General features: G+C 41.9%; 1 protein-coding gene across 1 annotated transcript in view; it reads right to left on the reverse strand.

Moving 5' to 3' along the window:
- The window catches only part of LOC105387415, a 147,816-nt gene that overhangs the window by 64,767 nt on the left and 69,048 nt on the right, over positions 1-14,001 (reverse strand). Inside the window, exons 11-20 of the mRNA XM_048628109.1 lie at positions 13,724-13,829; positions 13,085-13,186; positions 12,353-12,592; positions 11,694-11,797; positions 10,109-10,230; positions 9,491-9,579; positions 8,797-8,914; positions 7,720-7,817; positions 7,151-7,292; positions 6,614-6,725 (exon numbers count right to left, since the gene is read on the reverse strand). Coding sequence (XP_048484066.1) covers positions 6,614-6,725; positions 7,151-7,292; positions 7,720-7,817; positions 8,797-8,914; positions 9,491-9,579; positions 10,109-10,230; positions 11,694-11,797; positions 12,353-12,592; positions 13,085-13,186; positions 13,724-13,829 — 1,233 coding nt within the window. The remainder of the gene's footprint in view (positions 1-6,613; positions 6,726-7,150; positions 7,293-7,719; positions 7,818-8,796; positions 8,915-9,490; positions 9,580-10,108; positions 10,231-11,693; positions 11,798-12,352; positions 12,593-13,084; positions 13,187-13,723; positions 13,830-14,001) is intronic.

Consider the following 14,001-nt stretch of genomic DNA (forward strand, 5'->3'; position numbering starts at 1 on the left):
CACACAGAAATGCACAACATAGACGGTACAATTGGCGGAATTATCACTAAGAGTAATTTCTTCCAGACAACCTCGGAGGAGAGATATTATCTGGGGAATAGTTCTGATGTTGTCGCGTCTGAATGTTTGTATAAGGGCTGATTTTTCAATGGTCAGATATACGTTATCTGAGGAATAAAATAGTTTCTGTCACTATCTCATACAAGCATTCTGACGCGACAGCATCAGAATTATTCCTCAGATAATTTTTATCAGACAATTTATTAATAATAAAGTTCAAAGAATGTCTACTAGATGTCGCTGTGGGACTCGTTTCTACATCGCGGTATGGTTTGATCTACTCACATCTATACAAGGCCAGTAGTCCAAATATCTCTGAAGAAACTTGAAGACTAATCTCGAATCTCGAAGGACCATGTTCAATATTTTTGAAATGACGACTCCTGTTTAAATCACTTGATTTGGGGAGTTGTCGCATGAATTCGAATTTCACCACACGTTAAACGTATTTATCTATTTAGTCGCCTGTCAAACGTCTGTCAGTTAGTAAAAAATGAATCTAAATTTTCATTTAAATACCTATATTTTTTCATAAATACATTTTGAATAGCGTTTGGTAAAAGTAACTATGTTGCCTCTTCGTTTAACAGGATTTTATGCCCTGACTTGGATTGATTGCTACGTTGGCCGAGCTGGCTGTTCATACTAAATAACAATGCTATCTAATACATATTTATATACTTAGTTGAGTTACCTGTATGATTCAATTACTAAAACGTTCTGCGCATAAACGCCATTGAATAGCTCAAAACTCACAATACCGACGTTTCCCCAAAAATACAAAGAGCATTTGCCACAAAAAAACAAATTCAGTTATTACCAATACAGAGCCACCGATACCAGGAGAGTATGAAATCGAATAAGTGCAAACACGCCAGCCCGCGTTGGGCGCCAACTTGCGGAGTAAGCGAGACAGCGATACTGTTAGAAAGAGAGGCAGCGCGCAACGTGCCAGGGGTCACTCTATATTATGAAAAACGAAGTTTCGGAGCATTGCTGCCCGAGCCCCGACTCTTATGTCGTTGTATGAAACGTGCCGATTGCACGAAAGCACTCGTTCGTTTGTTTTTCGTTAGTATAGAGTAACCCCCAGCAATACTACTGTAGCACTTAAGCCAGGTTAATAGGGGGTCTGGCCGCGTTGAATAATTTAATTGTATGTGATTACGGGTTCAGTTGAACGGCCGTGTCGGTTTTATACCGCGAGGGCTGTGTTTGTGTAGGGAACTACACGTTCGAGACACAAACACGGTTGAATGAGTCACACAATGCTGTGTTTACTTGCACGGTGTAATTAAATGACAATGGCTGGAGAGAAAATATGTACTGCGAAAGGCAAAATGGTCTATGTGGAAACCAACTTCATTTAATTGCGACTTTTACACCCGTATGTTCGCTACGATTGCATTACAATGACAAGTATTTCTACGAAACAAAACACTATCTTCACTAAACTGCACTTCTTGACAAGAGTTGGGTATCCGGTGTACAGCTTCCGAGGAGTGGTTTAATGTAGGAGTGAATTCGGCAGCGGCGGCGCTCAGTAAATGTATCATTGTAAGTTGTTAGTAGCTCAAACACGCCCCGGACGGGTCGGGTGTTGTGCCTCGTTTACAAGGACTGAGATAGATAGTGGAATGAGACAGAGGGTGGGCAAGTGGACTTGACAGTGTTTCATTTGCTAAGTTCTATTCAAAACGATAAAGAAACTAAATAAATATACAACACCATTGTTTGAATTAACTTTAATGACAATCTTTGTGTATTAAATTAACGTCTTGCAAATGTCCCGATATGAGACCTCGACCGTTGGAAGACACTTTGAAAAAGTATCACGTAAAATCATTTAGGGGCACAAATTTCTTATGTTGACCATAGAACGAATATTTAGATGCCATTCTAGAAAGTTACAACCTTGTATAAGTTCTACTGTATTTTTTTTATTTGAACCAAATCGTGCCATATAGTCCTGTCCGCACTTGCCTAAAGGCCATAGCTGAACAGTGAACAAAAGGACACCTAACTACTTAGCTCAAGATGCCCAAGTTTCCAGTCAAGCGGCTCGCCCGCCACAACCCCCAACCACGGTCACTTGGTATTCCTGTCTCGGCCGCGGCGGCGCGCGTCCCGTCCTATTTACTGGCTCCAGTCGCGCCGTGTACCGGAGTTATCGACATTGTCCGTGAATTATGTAGCTGATGCCATGTTTTATGCTGTTGCTTACATCGTGTATCAGTAGCTTGTTTTGATCGTATATTTTATTTATTATAGGTAAGTAAACAATTTAAAATGAGGGGGGAGGGGGGAAGCTCTGAACGATATAATAGGCCGATTAAATAATAAATAAATAAATATCTAAATTGTAATAAATTGATTATGTTTGTGGCTTTATTTAATAGGATTGTGTAATAATATGTATAAAATATTATATTATATGTGGATTTAATATATAGACTAATAAAGTATATAATTTATTTGTAACAGTTATCAGTTAGCTATTTTTAAATTTTTAAATACTTACTTATATAATATGTTTTCCCCATCCATGTAACTACTACTATAACTGAGTAATTTAACTTATTTTTTTTTCCTGTAAAAAATATGTTTGTTTGCTTGCTATCATGAAATTAAGATCACTAATTTTTGTAGAAACCTGTTATTGGCCTTATTTAAGAATACTTACCTAATTAAGACTATATTTTGTGAAACGCTGTTGGTTTTTCTAAACAATAAATAAATAAATAAATTATATGAGTTAACGTGACCAGATTACAACTGGAGTAAAACGCCCAACAAGCCCACCATTCATCTGAGTTATTCCTCGCAATGCTTTACCAACATGGTGGGTCAGATAAGTCAGTCCTCCCTGTGACATGATACGGCGTGTGTTACGCGTTGCGGACGTAAGTTACGGGTCCGCACCGGATGTGACCCGCGGGAGTGATCCGTCGGCCGGTGTGCCATAATATCTGACCGTAGATATGTTTGGTCACTTTTAATTCTAATTCTTATTTACAATGATGGATTATTGTGTTTACTTTCGAGAAAATACTCTAGAATGCAGGCAGCGGCAAGCGGCAGTTGTATACAACTGATAGAACTATTAATTACCTAATTGAATGATAAAATGTAAAAAAGTATTCATAACATTGGTAGGAACCATTCTAAAACTTATTGGTTGATGGTGACCCCACTACTGTCATCCACAACACATCTGCAATACCTTAAGAGCACAATACGGAAGAACTTAATAACATCATTCCAAGTTTCAACAATAGAACGTGCGGATACGTAACAAACTCGGGCTACGAGAGCGCTTCGCTACAGGAATTCAGGAATACTTGGCCATTTCAAGGCGTTTTCCACACAACGCGATGCTTCGAGAAAGCAAAAACCAATCCTCACTGCACGGGTCAGTTATGGGAATAGATAAACGTCTTTATATCGCGAGTCGAGATAAATACGACACCGTGATTGGTAAAACGCGCAAACGACGTCGATAGCAGATGTGTGCCGCGGGGCCAGGGCTAATTAAGTTGCTTAATTTTACTTCCATTGCAATAAACCTATCAGAACTTGTCTTCTATCTGATATGAAATCGTTGTGTTATCTAATATCGCAACACAAAAGAGATTCACAATCACAAGAAATCGCCACTGCTCTCATATTTCAAGATTGCAGAAAAATAATAGAACAGGCTAGATATCACCTTATATAGAATCGCAAAGTCTCTCTGAATACTGTCCTAGCAATATTGTAGGAGAGCTCTGGGGGCCGGCGAGGTTGCCCTATTTGTGCAGTTCAAAGTTTAGATAAAGTCATAAACTTTAGATAGAAAGTCATACGTGGAATCGCAAGAAGGAAGAAAGAACTTCAGCATTAGATATTATGTATGTACGGCACGGGCAAAGGTTAAGAGATCTGATGGTACATTGGTTGCCTACTACCAGATGATGCATTTTTTTACTCTAAATATTGAGCCGAAGGTTCCGGGTTCGATCCCCACCTAGGACATAAATGCAATAACTCCTCATCTTGGAGGAAGCTCATGTACGGCGGTAGTTTTTACTATCTGTCTTTTATTTTTCAAGGAACGTAGTTCTCATTTAACATTCTCAGCAGCGCTTCAATAAACTACAATAATCCTACGGAACTCTATACCTGTATATTCACAGAGCCTCCGCAAACAAAGTAAATCTGTGTGTAGTTATTACGTCAACTCCGTGCTCGCGTCACGTGCGAGACACCCCCCCCCCCTTGTGGAGGGGAGAGGGGAGGGGAGGCATGGAGGATTGATCTAAGTTATGAAGGGTTTATATTTATTTTTAAGTTTTACAGGTTGTCAACAATATATGCGTAAGTTATTTATCTACGTATCATTAATTTACTTAGGTATACGACTTTAAACATGTCATATAGGCTCTCAATGGAGCATAGCATCTTCTTATAGGCTCTCCAACGGAAATGTCATTTCAGACCTATCCAGTGGATTGCAGTGTGATAACTTAATGGGCTTCTGTTATACAATTGAAATAAAAATGCTATAAGTACACTTTATTTACACTAGGTTGTGTAAACTACAGAAAATCGCTTTCAAAACCGCTCCAGCCCCCGCTTTAACCCGCACGCATCAGACGGATATGACATGTCAATATGTTGCGATGCTTCCACCTCAACTCAACAACACAAAGGGGGTTGCTTGTTTACGACAACCAGCGATTGTGCACCTTCTGCCCTGACGTTTGAGTTCATATTTCACTGCTGGTTCTGTTTGTTATCTATGGTTCGCTGTTGCCGGTACATAGAGATGCAGTAGGTATTATAACAGTATTAAGTGGCTTTTGACGTACACTGTTCGAGGCACGGCTTGTATTACGCTCTTGGGAGATTTATAATGTGTAAGCTCTCCGAAATAGACGGAAAGTAACAGCTAATTGAATGCAGAGTTTTGGTTTAAGGGTGACGCCGCATGGGCGTTGTGTGTGCGTTGCGTCGCTGTTTGTCACTTTAACGCATCGAATGTGGCATGTAGTTCAAATTTATAATGCAAATTAAAAGACACGACACGAACACAACGCTCATGTGGCATGGCTAACCTAACCACCTAAAGTTGTGTTTTATAATTTTACCATGTGAATACGGGTGTTTGTCTTTCGGGACACGGCAAAGATCCTACGACTAACCGACGCCCGTATGGAGCTTTGGTTAGTGACGTTAACTACTGATGGTTTGATCCCCGGCCAGGGCACAAATATCAATTTGTTATAACATTTGACTCCCACTGTGTGCTAATTCAGAAATTCTACGTATAACCACTCATTACACAACTACTCTCGTAGTTAGTAGAATCACCCCCGCACCACCACCCCCCCCGCCCCCGCTCGGTAACCGATCCCCCGGCACTTAGCGATGTCGACAGCACATCTAGCGGAGTGGGCGGACAGGGGGGTAGAGTAAGTGGAGGGGTAGATGCGACAGTTCGTTGATGTTGGGGTTTGTGTAGCGTGAATAAAATTTGTTGGATGGGGACAGAGATTTGTGGCTCTTCTTACCCGACTACCGAAGGGTAATGTTTTTTAGAGTTGATTATATATACTTCTGTAGATTTTTGGTAAGGATATTTTATATTGACACTGCGGATGCATCCGTTTTATAAAGACAAATAAAGAATATCTTATTCGTGACCCATCGATACAAATGTATAGCATAAAGCATAAAGTATTATACAATAAAGATTTCATACTATTTGTTGGTATGAAATAAAAAAATCAAATATACTTGCCAACCTCTGAGAGGCAACCACCAGACAGGCAAAATTTAGCTTCCCTACACATCTACGCACTTCTTACTCTATGTCCGCCCGACAGGTGGTTGTAGGAAGAGCTACAAAGCGTCTCTTTGACGGGATTACGGAGAATCAGATAATTGTGTGAGTGTGTGTGTGTTTGTGAGAATAAGTTACATTTGTGTGAGTGAAGAGGATGTTGTTTTGTGTTCGTTGTGCTATTCACGGAAATAGCAAATCAATTTGCAATTAGTGATAAGTTTTGCGTCTGTTTCATAAATAGGATCACTTTGTTATACTTTGTACATCAACGACGATAGTATGAAGAGGAAAGGTGTTTGGAGTGTATTTGTGAGAAACTGCTGTACAGTTGGACACGATCGTACGTATACATAAATATGTAAAATGTCGTAGGTTTTATTGTCTCTTTCATTCGCAATTTTCCGCCTCTTTCTTTCAGTCTAGTCTCTTGCCCTACGAATCCTGAAAAATTATCAACGGACACATGTCTAGCTCCTAGTGTATATAAGTATGTCATTAACCTTGTTTGTGCTTGTTTACGAAACTAACAAAACGCATACAAAAATACAAACTCCTATCGACTAGAGTCAACAATAATCGTGATACGCTCACAGCGGGCCGCGGGTCTCCCGACCCACGGGTCTTCAAAAGTTATCATTCCTAGTGTATAACGTCATAGAAAAAAAAGTACAGAAGTAGTACTAGTACTCGTTATTTTATGATAACGTGTATAAGTATGTGACTAACCTTGATCGTGCTTGTCATTTCTGGGCGCGGCGAGGCGGCGGTCGTTGTTTGGAGTCGTCTTGGGACTATTGCGTTTGGACGACGAGCGGGATAACACCAGCGGTTGAGGTATCTGATGGAGAATGTGCAAGTTTAGAATCAGATAGTGAAGACAGTGATGTCGTTTATAAAGGCACCAATTTTAATGCTGTCAAACCTTAAAATATCTGTTTAAAATTCGACTCAATGTGTGTATCCGCAGATCTCATTTTTCGCTGGCAAAATGTATAGTTTGACAGCTCTAAAATTAGAATTTGAGCCTTCATAATCAACACCGGTAGCTCTAAAGCGAACTCTCAAAGGTCACAAAATCGTCAAAGCCGTCACTACAACTGTCTGTTTATAACCTAACATTAAAGACCTCCAAATTCCAACACGAAAAGTCACACAACTTTTAAACGGCCAATCCGATTTTGATAAAACATGGCTAAGAACACTCGGGGTAACATTATCTATGTCCTCGAGAGGCACATGTATCTGTGGGGAGGGGGTACGTACGAGGCGGTCGGAGCGGTGTCCGGAGGGCAGGCGCGCGATGGTCACATCAGCACTGTCCTCGGGCGGCGGCGGCTGCTGCAGCCAGTTGTACTCGCGTTTTTCGACAGGGACGCCGCGACGCGAGTAGTCTTGCGCTTGCGTTCTGGTGGGGAGAATAGTACATTGTTAACCAATGTGTGAAAGCGGATTATTTAGTGCGACTGTAGTAGTAGCGTAGCAAGGGCGCTAATGGGCCGATGCACTAAATAAGGGGTTCATCCGAGGTTAACAGTGTTTTTCATATCAAATACGAGAAAAGTGGAAAAGATTTTGTTTTCCACTTGAAAAAAATAGTTGCTATTTTTTTTAAACCCAGGAGTGGGCAGATACGGGCTGATAATGATGATGAATGATGATTTCTTCTTCTAATATTAGGCGTACTTATACGCTTATATCAATGAAAAAAGATTCCCTTCATTACAAGATAAATATATCATAAGGTGCTTGGTTTAAGAAAGCTTTTACTTAAAATTCATCACCTTTCATCACATATTTGTATATTTACATACTCGTATTAGATAGTGACTCACCGTAAGCTCTCGTAGCAGTCTAAGCACACGACGGCGTAGTCGCCGTTCTCTAACAACAGCGAGTTCTCCGTCCGCCGCTGCACTAAGAACGGGAATTCCTGCAACAAAAAAATAATCAATTAATATTCATATTATATGTAACAAGCACAAAAGAGATTGGGGGTGCCGGATGCCCAGGATAATCTGTCAAAAATCACAGGTAAATTTGCGAGATTCCAGTGGTAATCTGTGGAACTACCAAATTAATTTTATACAATTCTGCTTTTTGAAGGACAAGCGATAAGGAGTCAGCATCCCTCCCATATTATTACGTATTCGGTATAATTTCGACGAGGGGGGTCTAAAGCTACCAACTGACGGCCACGCGATAGCGGCGACCGTCTACGAATCTTGCCATACTCAAGTATGATTCTGTGTACTTAGAGTGAGGTTGGTATAACTGGTACCTTGATGGGCAGTGCTCTAACTCTCTTCCTATACGTCTTGATGCCGCACAGGTGGCAGTGGTAGTCGTGAGTGTTGTACATTACATACATTACATATGGTATCAATTCGACCACTCTGGCGGAGTCTAGAAGTTTCTACACACTAAGCAGATGCGGTAGGATATCTGAATCTGGATATCGCTACCGACGACGGCCAAGTGATAGCGGCGACCGTCTACGAATCTTGTCATACTGAAGTATGATTCTGTGTACTTAGAGTTAGGTTGGTATAACTGGTACCTTGATAGGCTGTGCTCGGACCCTCTTCCTGTACGTCTTGATGCCGCACAGGTGGCAGTGGTAGTCGTGAGTGTTGTACACGCGCCGCTCCGGCGAATAACGCTCCCATAGCCTTAAAAGTGTCCACACACTAAGCAGATGCGGTAGGATATCTGAATCTGGATATCGCTACCGAGCGACGACGGCCAAGCGACAGCAGCGACTGTCTACGAATCTTGTCATACTCAACTATGATTCTGTGTACTTAGAGTGACGTTGGTATAAATGGTACCTTGATGTCTACAACGACGACAAACGTTGTCTTGCCAAATATTCTGTGTACTTAGAGTTAGGTTGGTATGTGGGTAGGTACCTTAATGGGCAGTGCTCTAACTCTCTTCCGGTACGTCTTGATGCCGCACAGGTGGCAGTGGTAGTCATGAGTGTTGTACACGCGCCGCTCCGGCGGGTACCCGCCCACCGCCTCGTATCTGGAAATTATTACAGACATTATTATAATGTTAGCAACTGTTCTGGAAAGTAAGGTTAATAAAATCAATAGTCAAAGTTCTTTAATTATATCCCATTCCACGGGGTATAACATCTGATACAAACAAAAAACTACCCTTATTCGAATGTAATAAGGGTTCTGTCAGATGTCCCGTGGAATGGGATATATTGGTATCTAACCTAAACTAGAATTATTTCATAAATATTTATGTACCTACTAGTTGTATCTGTTATACAGGTAAAATGTCCTAAGTCTGTCTTCTCCCACAAACAAGCGTAATTAAGTACTACAGTCTTGCGCTAACAATGAGTTGTGAACTTCAGCAGCCAGCATGTGGCCCAGACATGGAGGATTCTCATTTATCCAGGCCCTGTAGCACGGGGCGTTATTAAGACGTGACATGTGTTCTCCGTCGCGCTCGCTCTTGAGGCTGCGCGATGTGAGTGAGCGCGATGCAAAACTCTTGTCACGTCTTAAATGCGCCCCGTACTAGCCCCTCTGGTCCCACTTATCTATGTTTCACTATAGTAAGTAAATACTAGAGCTAAGGGCTCACCTCCGCCACTGGTTGAGCAGCGAGTGGTAGCAGAAGGTACACACGAGCGCAGACCCGTTTTCCCGCAGCTGTTCCGCGTTCGCGTGACTCTGGAATTAATAATAATATACATTGTTATTTACACAATACACCTCTCGGATTGCAATATAATAATTGTTTATTTACTCAACAATACAGCACGCTGAAATCGTATTATGAAAGGGTACAAAACTGGAAGATTACCAGACACAGTTCAACTATGTAGTATAGGTGTGTTCTACGAATTTAAATTCAATTCACGATCATACAGGTCTACGCACCGACCTCGACACAACCCGACGACGAAGAAGAATTTCTGTATGAGCACATTTCAAAAACCACGCAGACTTCTAAGTCGCATTTTAGTATTGTTATGGGGGACTTCAACGCGAAGCTGGGCGATAGAAGTGATAATGAGTTGGGCTAAGAGGCTAAAGACTATAAATAACATTCTTATGTCACTCCTCAGTTGGGAGCAACGTTCAATAGCTAACGACTGCGGGCTGGTAACAATGCGGCTGGATACATCTCTCTCTCAGCCTTCTATAGTCCACTGTTGGACATAGGCCTCTCCTAACTCATACATAGAGTATACAGTACCTGGTGCGTGAGCAGGCAGGGGAAGAAGGGCGCGTTGCCCTGCGGCTGCCCGTACAGCACGCGAGCCAGAGTGAAGTCCGAGTGCAGCCCGCACAGGTAGCAGTAGATGGACGATGTGCACGCTGCAACATAAAGACAAATATTAGTTTTTAATGGTATATAAAAGAAGCGTAAGTATGTAGCATGGCCGAAATAGTTTATCTTGCAATCTGCAATTTTAGCAAGGACCGCAAGAAAAGACAAAAGTTTTCCGCGGCACTAAGTCTCGAAGTCGCGCGATGCGAGTGAGCGCTACGTTAAACTTTTATCACGTTTTGGCGTACGCTTCTTGCATCCCGTTTTTCTACCACTCTGTAGAGCGATCCGGAAAAAAACGCAGCACATTCTATTCGATAGTCTATTCGAAAGTGCTGTCAACCTGTCAACAACAAAATGGCGGTGTATTGCGGTGTACAGATTTGCGAAAGTTTGACAGCTATCATTCCATAGGTCTTTGTCAGAATAATATTATGTACTCTGTGGTCATTCTTTTCGAAACTCATTCGAAAGGTAAAAAGTGTTCGAAAGTGCTGTCAAGTTGACAATAGTCGCACTCGCATTCGATTCTATTCGTTAGCTCGAATTTTCATGATACGGGTACTGTTCCCTAGGATTAGTATGACAGCTGTTGTCAATACGTGCTATGTGTTGAACGACTGATATTTTGTGCTCGAGTCTTTAGTTGATATATTCGTTTGTATGGCGCCTCCAACCCACAAGAATTTTGAAAGTGGCCGTTACCCAGCAGTAGATTTTACACTCACGGGCAATGAAAAGGTTCCACTCAAAAAAGCACCATATTACTCCTAAACGGAAAAGGCTAGCTTAACGACGCCTTCTGTAACATTGAAGTACATTTAACAGAGCATCAGGATATTACCAACTAAAAACATTTTAAATTAATTAATAATTTGTTAAAATTTAAATTAAAACTTTGAAAAATTGCGGTCGTTTGGTGTCGGAATTTTGTGAGTGGAACTATTTCATAGCCCGTGAGTGTAATAAAATCGGACTTTGGAGCCCTTTTGTCACGCGTCGACTACACTCTTGTCAATAATCCATGAGGGTACTTAGAAAAACATTTTATATATTTTAGTTAAGTTAAAAAATTGTTAATTTTATATAAATTTTTATTTTAAGTTGTCTTAGATAATTTACGAATGTTGTGTACACCTTTAATTGGCTTTTATAACGAAATTATAATTTTAATATCTGTTTTAAAAATGTTAGTTGTATAAGCTACTGGTGTTCCAGTTTAAATAAATAAATAAAAATAAATAAATAAATGAGGGTCCTTCTGCTCACTCCCGTAATTATGGTCAGCTCCCGTGCGCACTGTACTGTCGAGGTAGTCAGCTCTAGTGGGCCGCAGTGTACTGACCGGTGTTGCTGCGACGGTGGAGGGAGTCAGCTCTAGTGGGCCGCAGTGTACTGACCGGTGTTGCTGCGACGGCGGAGGGGGTCAACTCTAGTGAGCCGCAGTGTACTGACCGGTGTTGCTGCGACGGCGGAGGGGGTCAGCTCTAGTGGACTGTACTGTACTGACCGGTGTTGCTGGCGACGGTGCGCTCGGAGGTGGTGGAGGGCGGCGTGGGGATCACGCGCTCGCCGGGCGCCGCCGCAGACGGCAGGGGCGACGGGATGTTGTATCTGGGATGACAAACACAGGATTATTAATAGAGGAACAACGACAAGCTTAGAAAGAATATAATGGAATGTTATTAAAAAAACGAAAAGATAAGCAGAGAAAGAAAAGCATCTAATGTGGCAACTTTCCTGTTAGGGCCATTTCAGGATAACCCACGCAACGGACGGACCGTAAAATATATGAAACGTAACAGCGCGTTCAAAGTGACGCGGATTTGAGTGAACGAATTCATACGCGACGGACGCAAATCATCCATGGGTGTCGACACAGAATAAAAATAAATTAAAAACTGACGAAACGAGGGTGAGAAGCGAAAATTAAGCTATGAAAAATTAAGTGATGGCTTGCCCCTCTAGTACGGGTTTAGCTATTTATGAAAACGAAAAAAGTTTACGTTTTCTCCTGTCATTCTCTGTCGAAAGTTTCATGATAGTTTCCATTAGAGGCGCCACTTAGTATGCGAGAAAACGTAAAGTTTTATAGTTTTCGACAAACTATTAAACCTGTACTAGACCCCCTGATGTCAGATTAAAAACTCGCACACGTTTCGCACTCACCTTCTATGCTCAATAGGCACCCTCTCCTGATCCAGCAGCTCCCACTGCCTGGTCAGATGCGTCACACATCTACTGCAGGCCAGCACTCGCGCCCCGCCCGCCCCCGCCCCCGCCCCCGCGCCCGCGCCCGCCCCCCGCGCCAGGCACGGGAAGTGCATGGCGTGAGAGTTCATGTATTCAGCCATGGTGGACAGCCACTCCATGGACTGTTGGGGGAATAGGCCGCAGCATACGTAGCATCTGGGGGTAGGGAAAATGATTAATTAGCATTTAATCTACTTTCGCATAATTCATACATTGTATACTAAAACTGAATGCAATTGGTAGCATCATTATTATAGCACTTACAGATATTTTCGCATTAAATAAACTTTAAAAACCTAGGTTTCTGCTGACGGACGATGATGTGATGGTGATGGACGGGTGATCTAAAGAAGACATCTGGCGGGAAATGCAGAGACAGCGCAAGATCGAGTAAATGACATAGACAGAATGGGGCCTTTGAGGAGAAAAATCGTTAATAAGAAGGTTATTGATTAAATTAATCACGGGGTGGTTAAATTACTTGTCCGGCCATGATACTATTTTATAAAGATACAACACATGGCCGGCCTCTGAGCGGCACTATTCTGAATACTGTTGGAATCTATATACCATAGCAGACCCAGTCGCGTCATTAATCTATTCCGATTTCAGCCATGAGGACATGATATGCCACTAAATAAATAATACCTATAAAGTCCAGTCCCGTGCTCGGGCGGCGCTCCGTTGGACGCGGCGCTGCTGGGCCGCTTGGTCACGCTCGATGGAGACTTTATGTCGTAGGGCTTGAACCTGGAAATACAAGATAATAATTATGAATTGTTGTACAGTTAAATTCATAATCAGTCGTGTAATGATTCTGATTCTGTCTGCTGTGCCGAGAGCCACGGCGGATATTTCTTTTCGCCATTCGACCCCAAGCTAGGCAGAACCTGTGTTATGAGTATCGGATAGCTGATATATCTACACAAATACATAGATAGTTACATATTAAATAGAAATATCAACACCCAAGACCCGAGTACAAATATCTGTCTTTAAATATCTGCCCCAGCCGGGAATCGAACCCGGGACCTTCGGCATAGCAGTTAGGGCCACTAACCACTACGTCATTCGGCCGTCTTCGTGAATGTTTGTTTAGTGTGGAAATTATTTCAATAATCATTCAGTATTACAGGTTTACAGGAGACCCATGTCCTGAAGTGGACTATTTACGGACTCTGTTTGCAACTTTGCGGGGTACGAATCATAGATTTATAAGTTATCCTCATAGTATACTATTATACAACAAGCCACGCAATGCAAGTCTATGTAGAAACTGTTATTTACCGTATATTATTAGTATTGTCGTTGGCGGGCGCGGGCTCGGCGTCTCCGTACGGCGGGTACTTGAGGGGAATACTCTTGTTGCACGACGCGCAGATTTGCACCATGCCTGCAACGGAATAAGGTACATTATTGAACGGTTGGAAGATGAAATACTGACGTAACTTTTTGTACTTATTACAAATACCATTAACGAAAGAATCGGTAAAAGATAACCCACAACAGTCACAAATTAACTCGTCACACATTATAATGAAGTAAAGACAACATTACAAACTTTT

This window comes from Plutella xylostella, chromosome 20 (assembly GCF_932276165.1).
Source record: "Plutella xylostella chromosome 20, ilPluXylo3.1, whole genome shotgun sequence".
In the NCBI taxonomy this organism is placed as follows: Eukaryota; Metazoa; Arthropoda; class Insecta; order Lepidoptera; family Plutellidae; genus Plutella; species Plutella xylostella.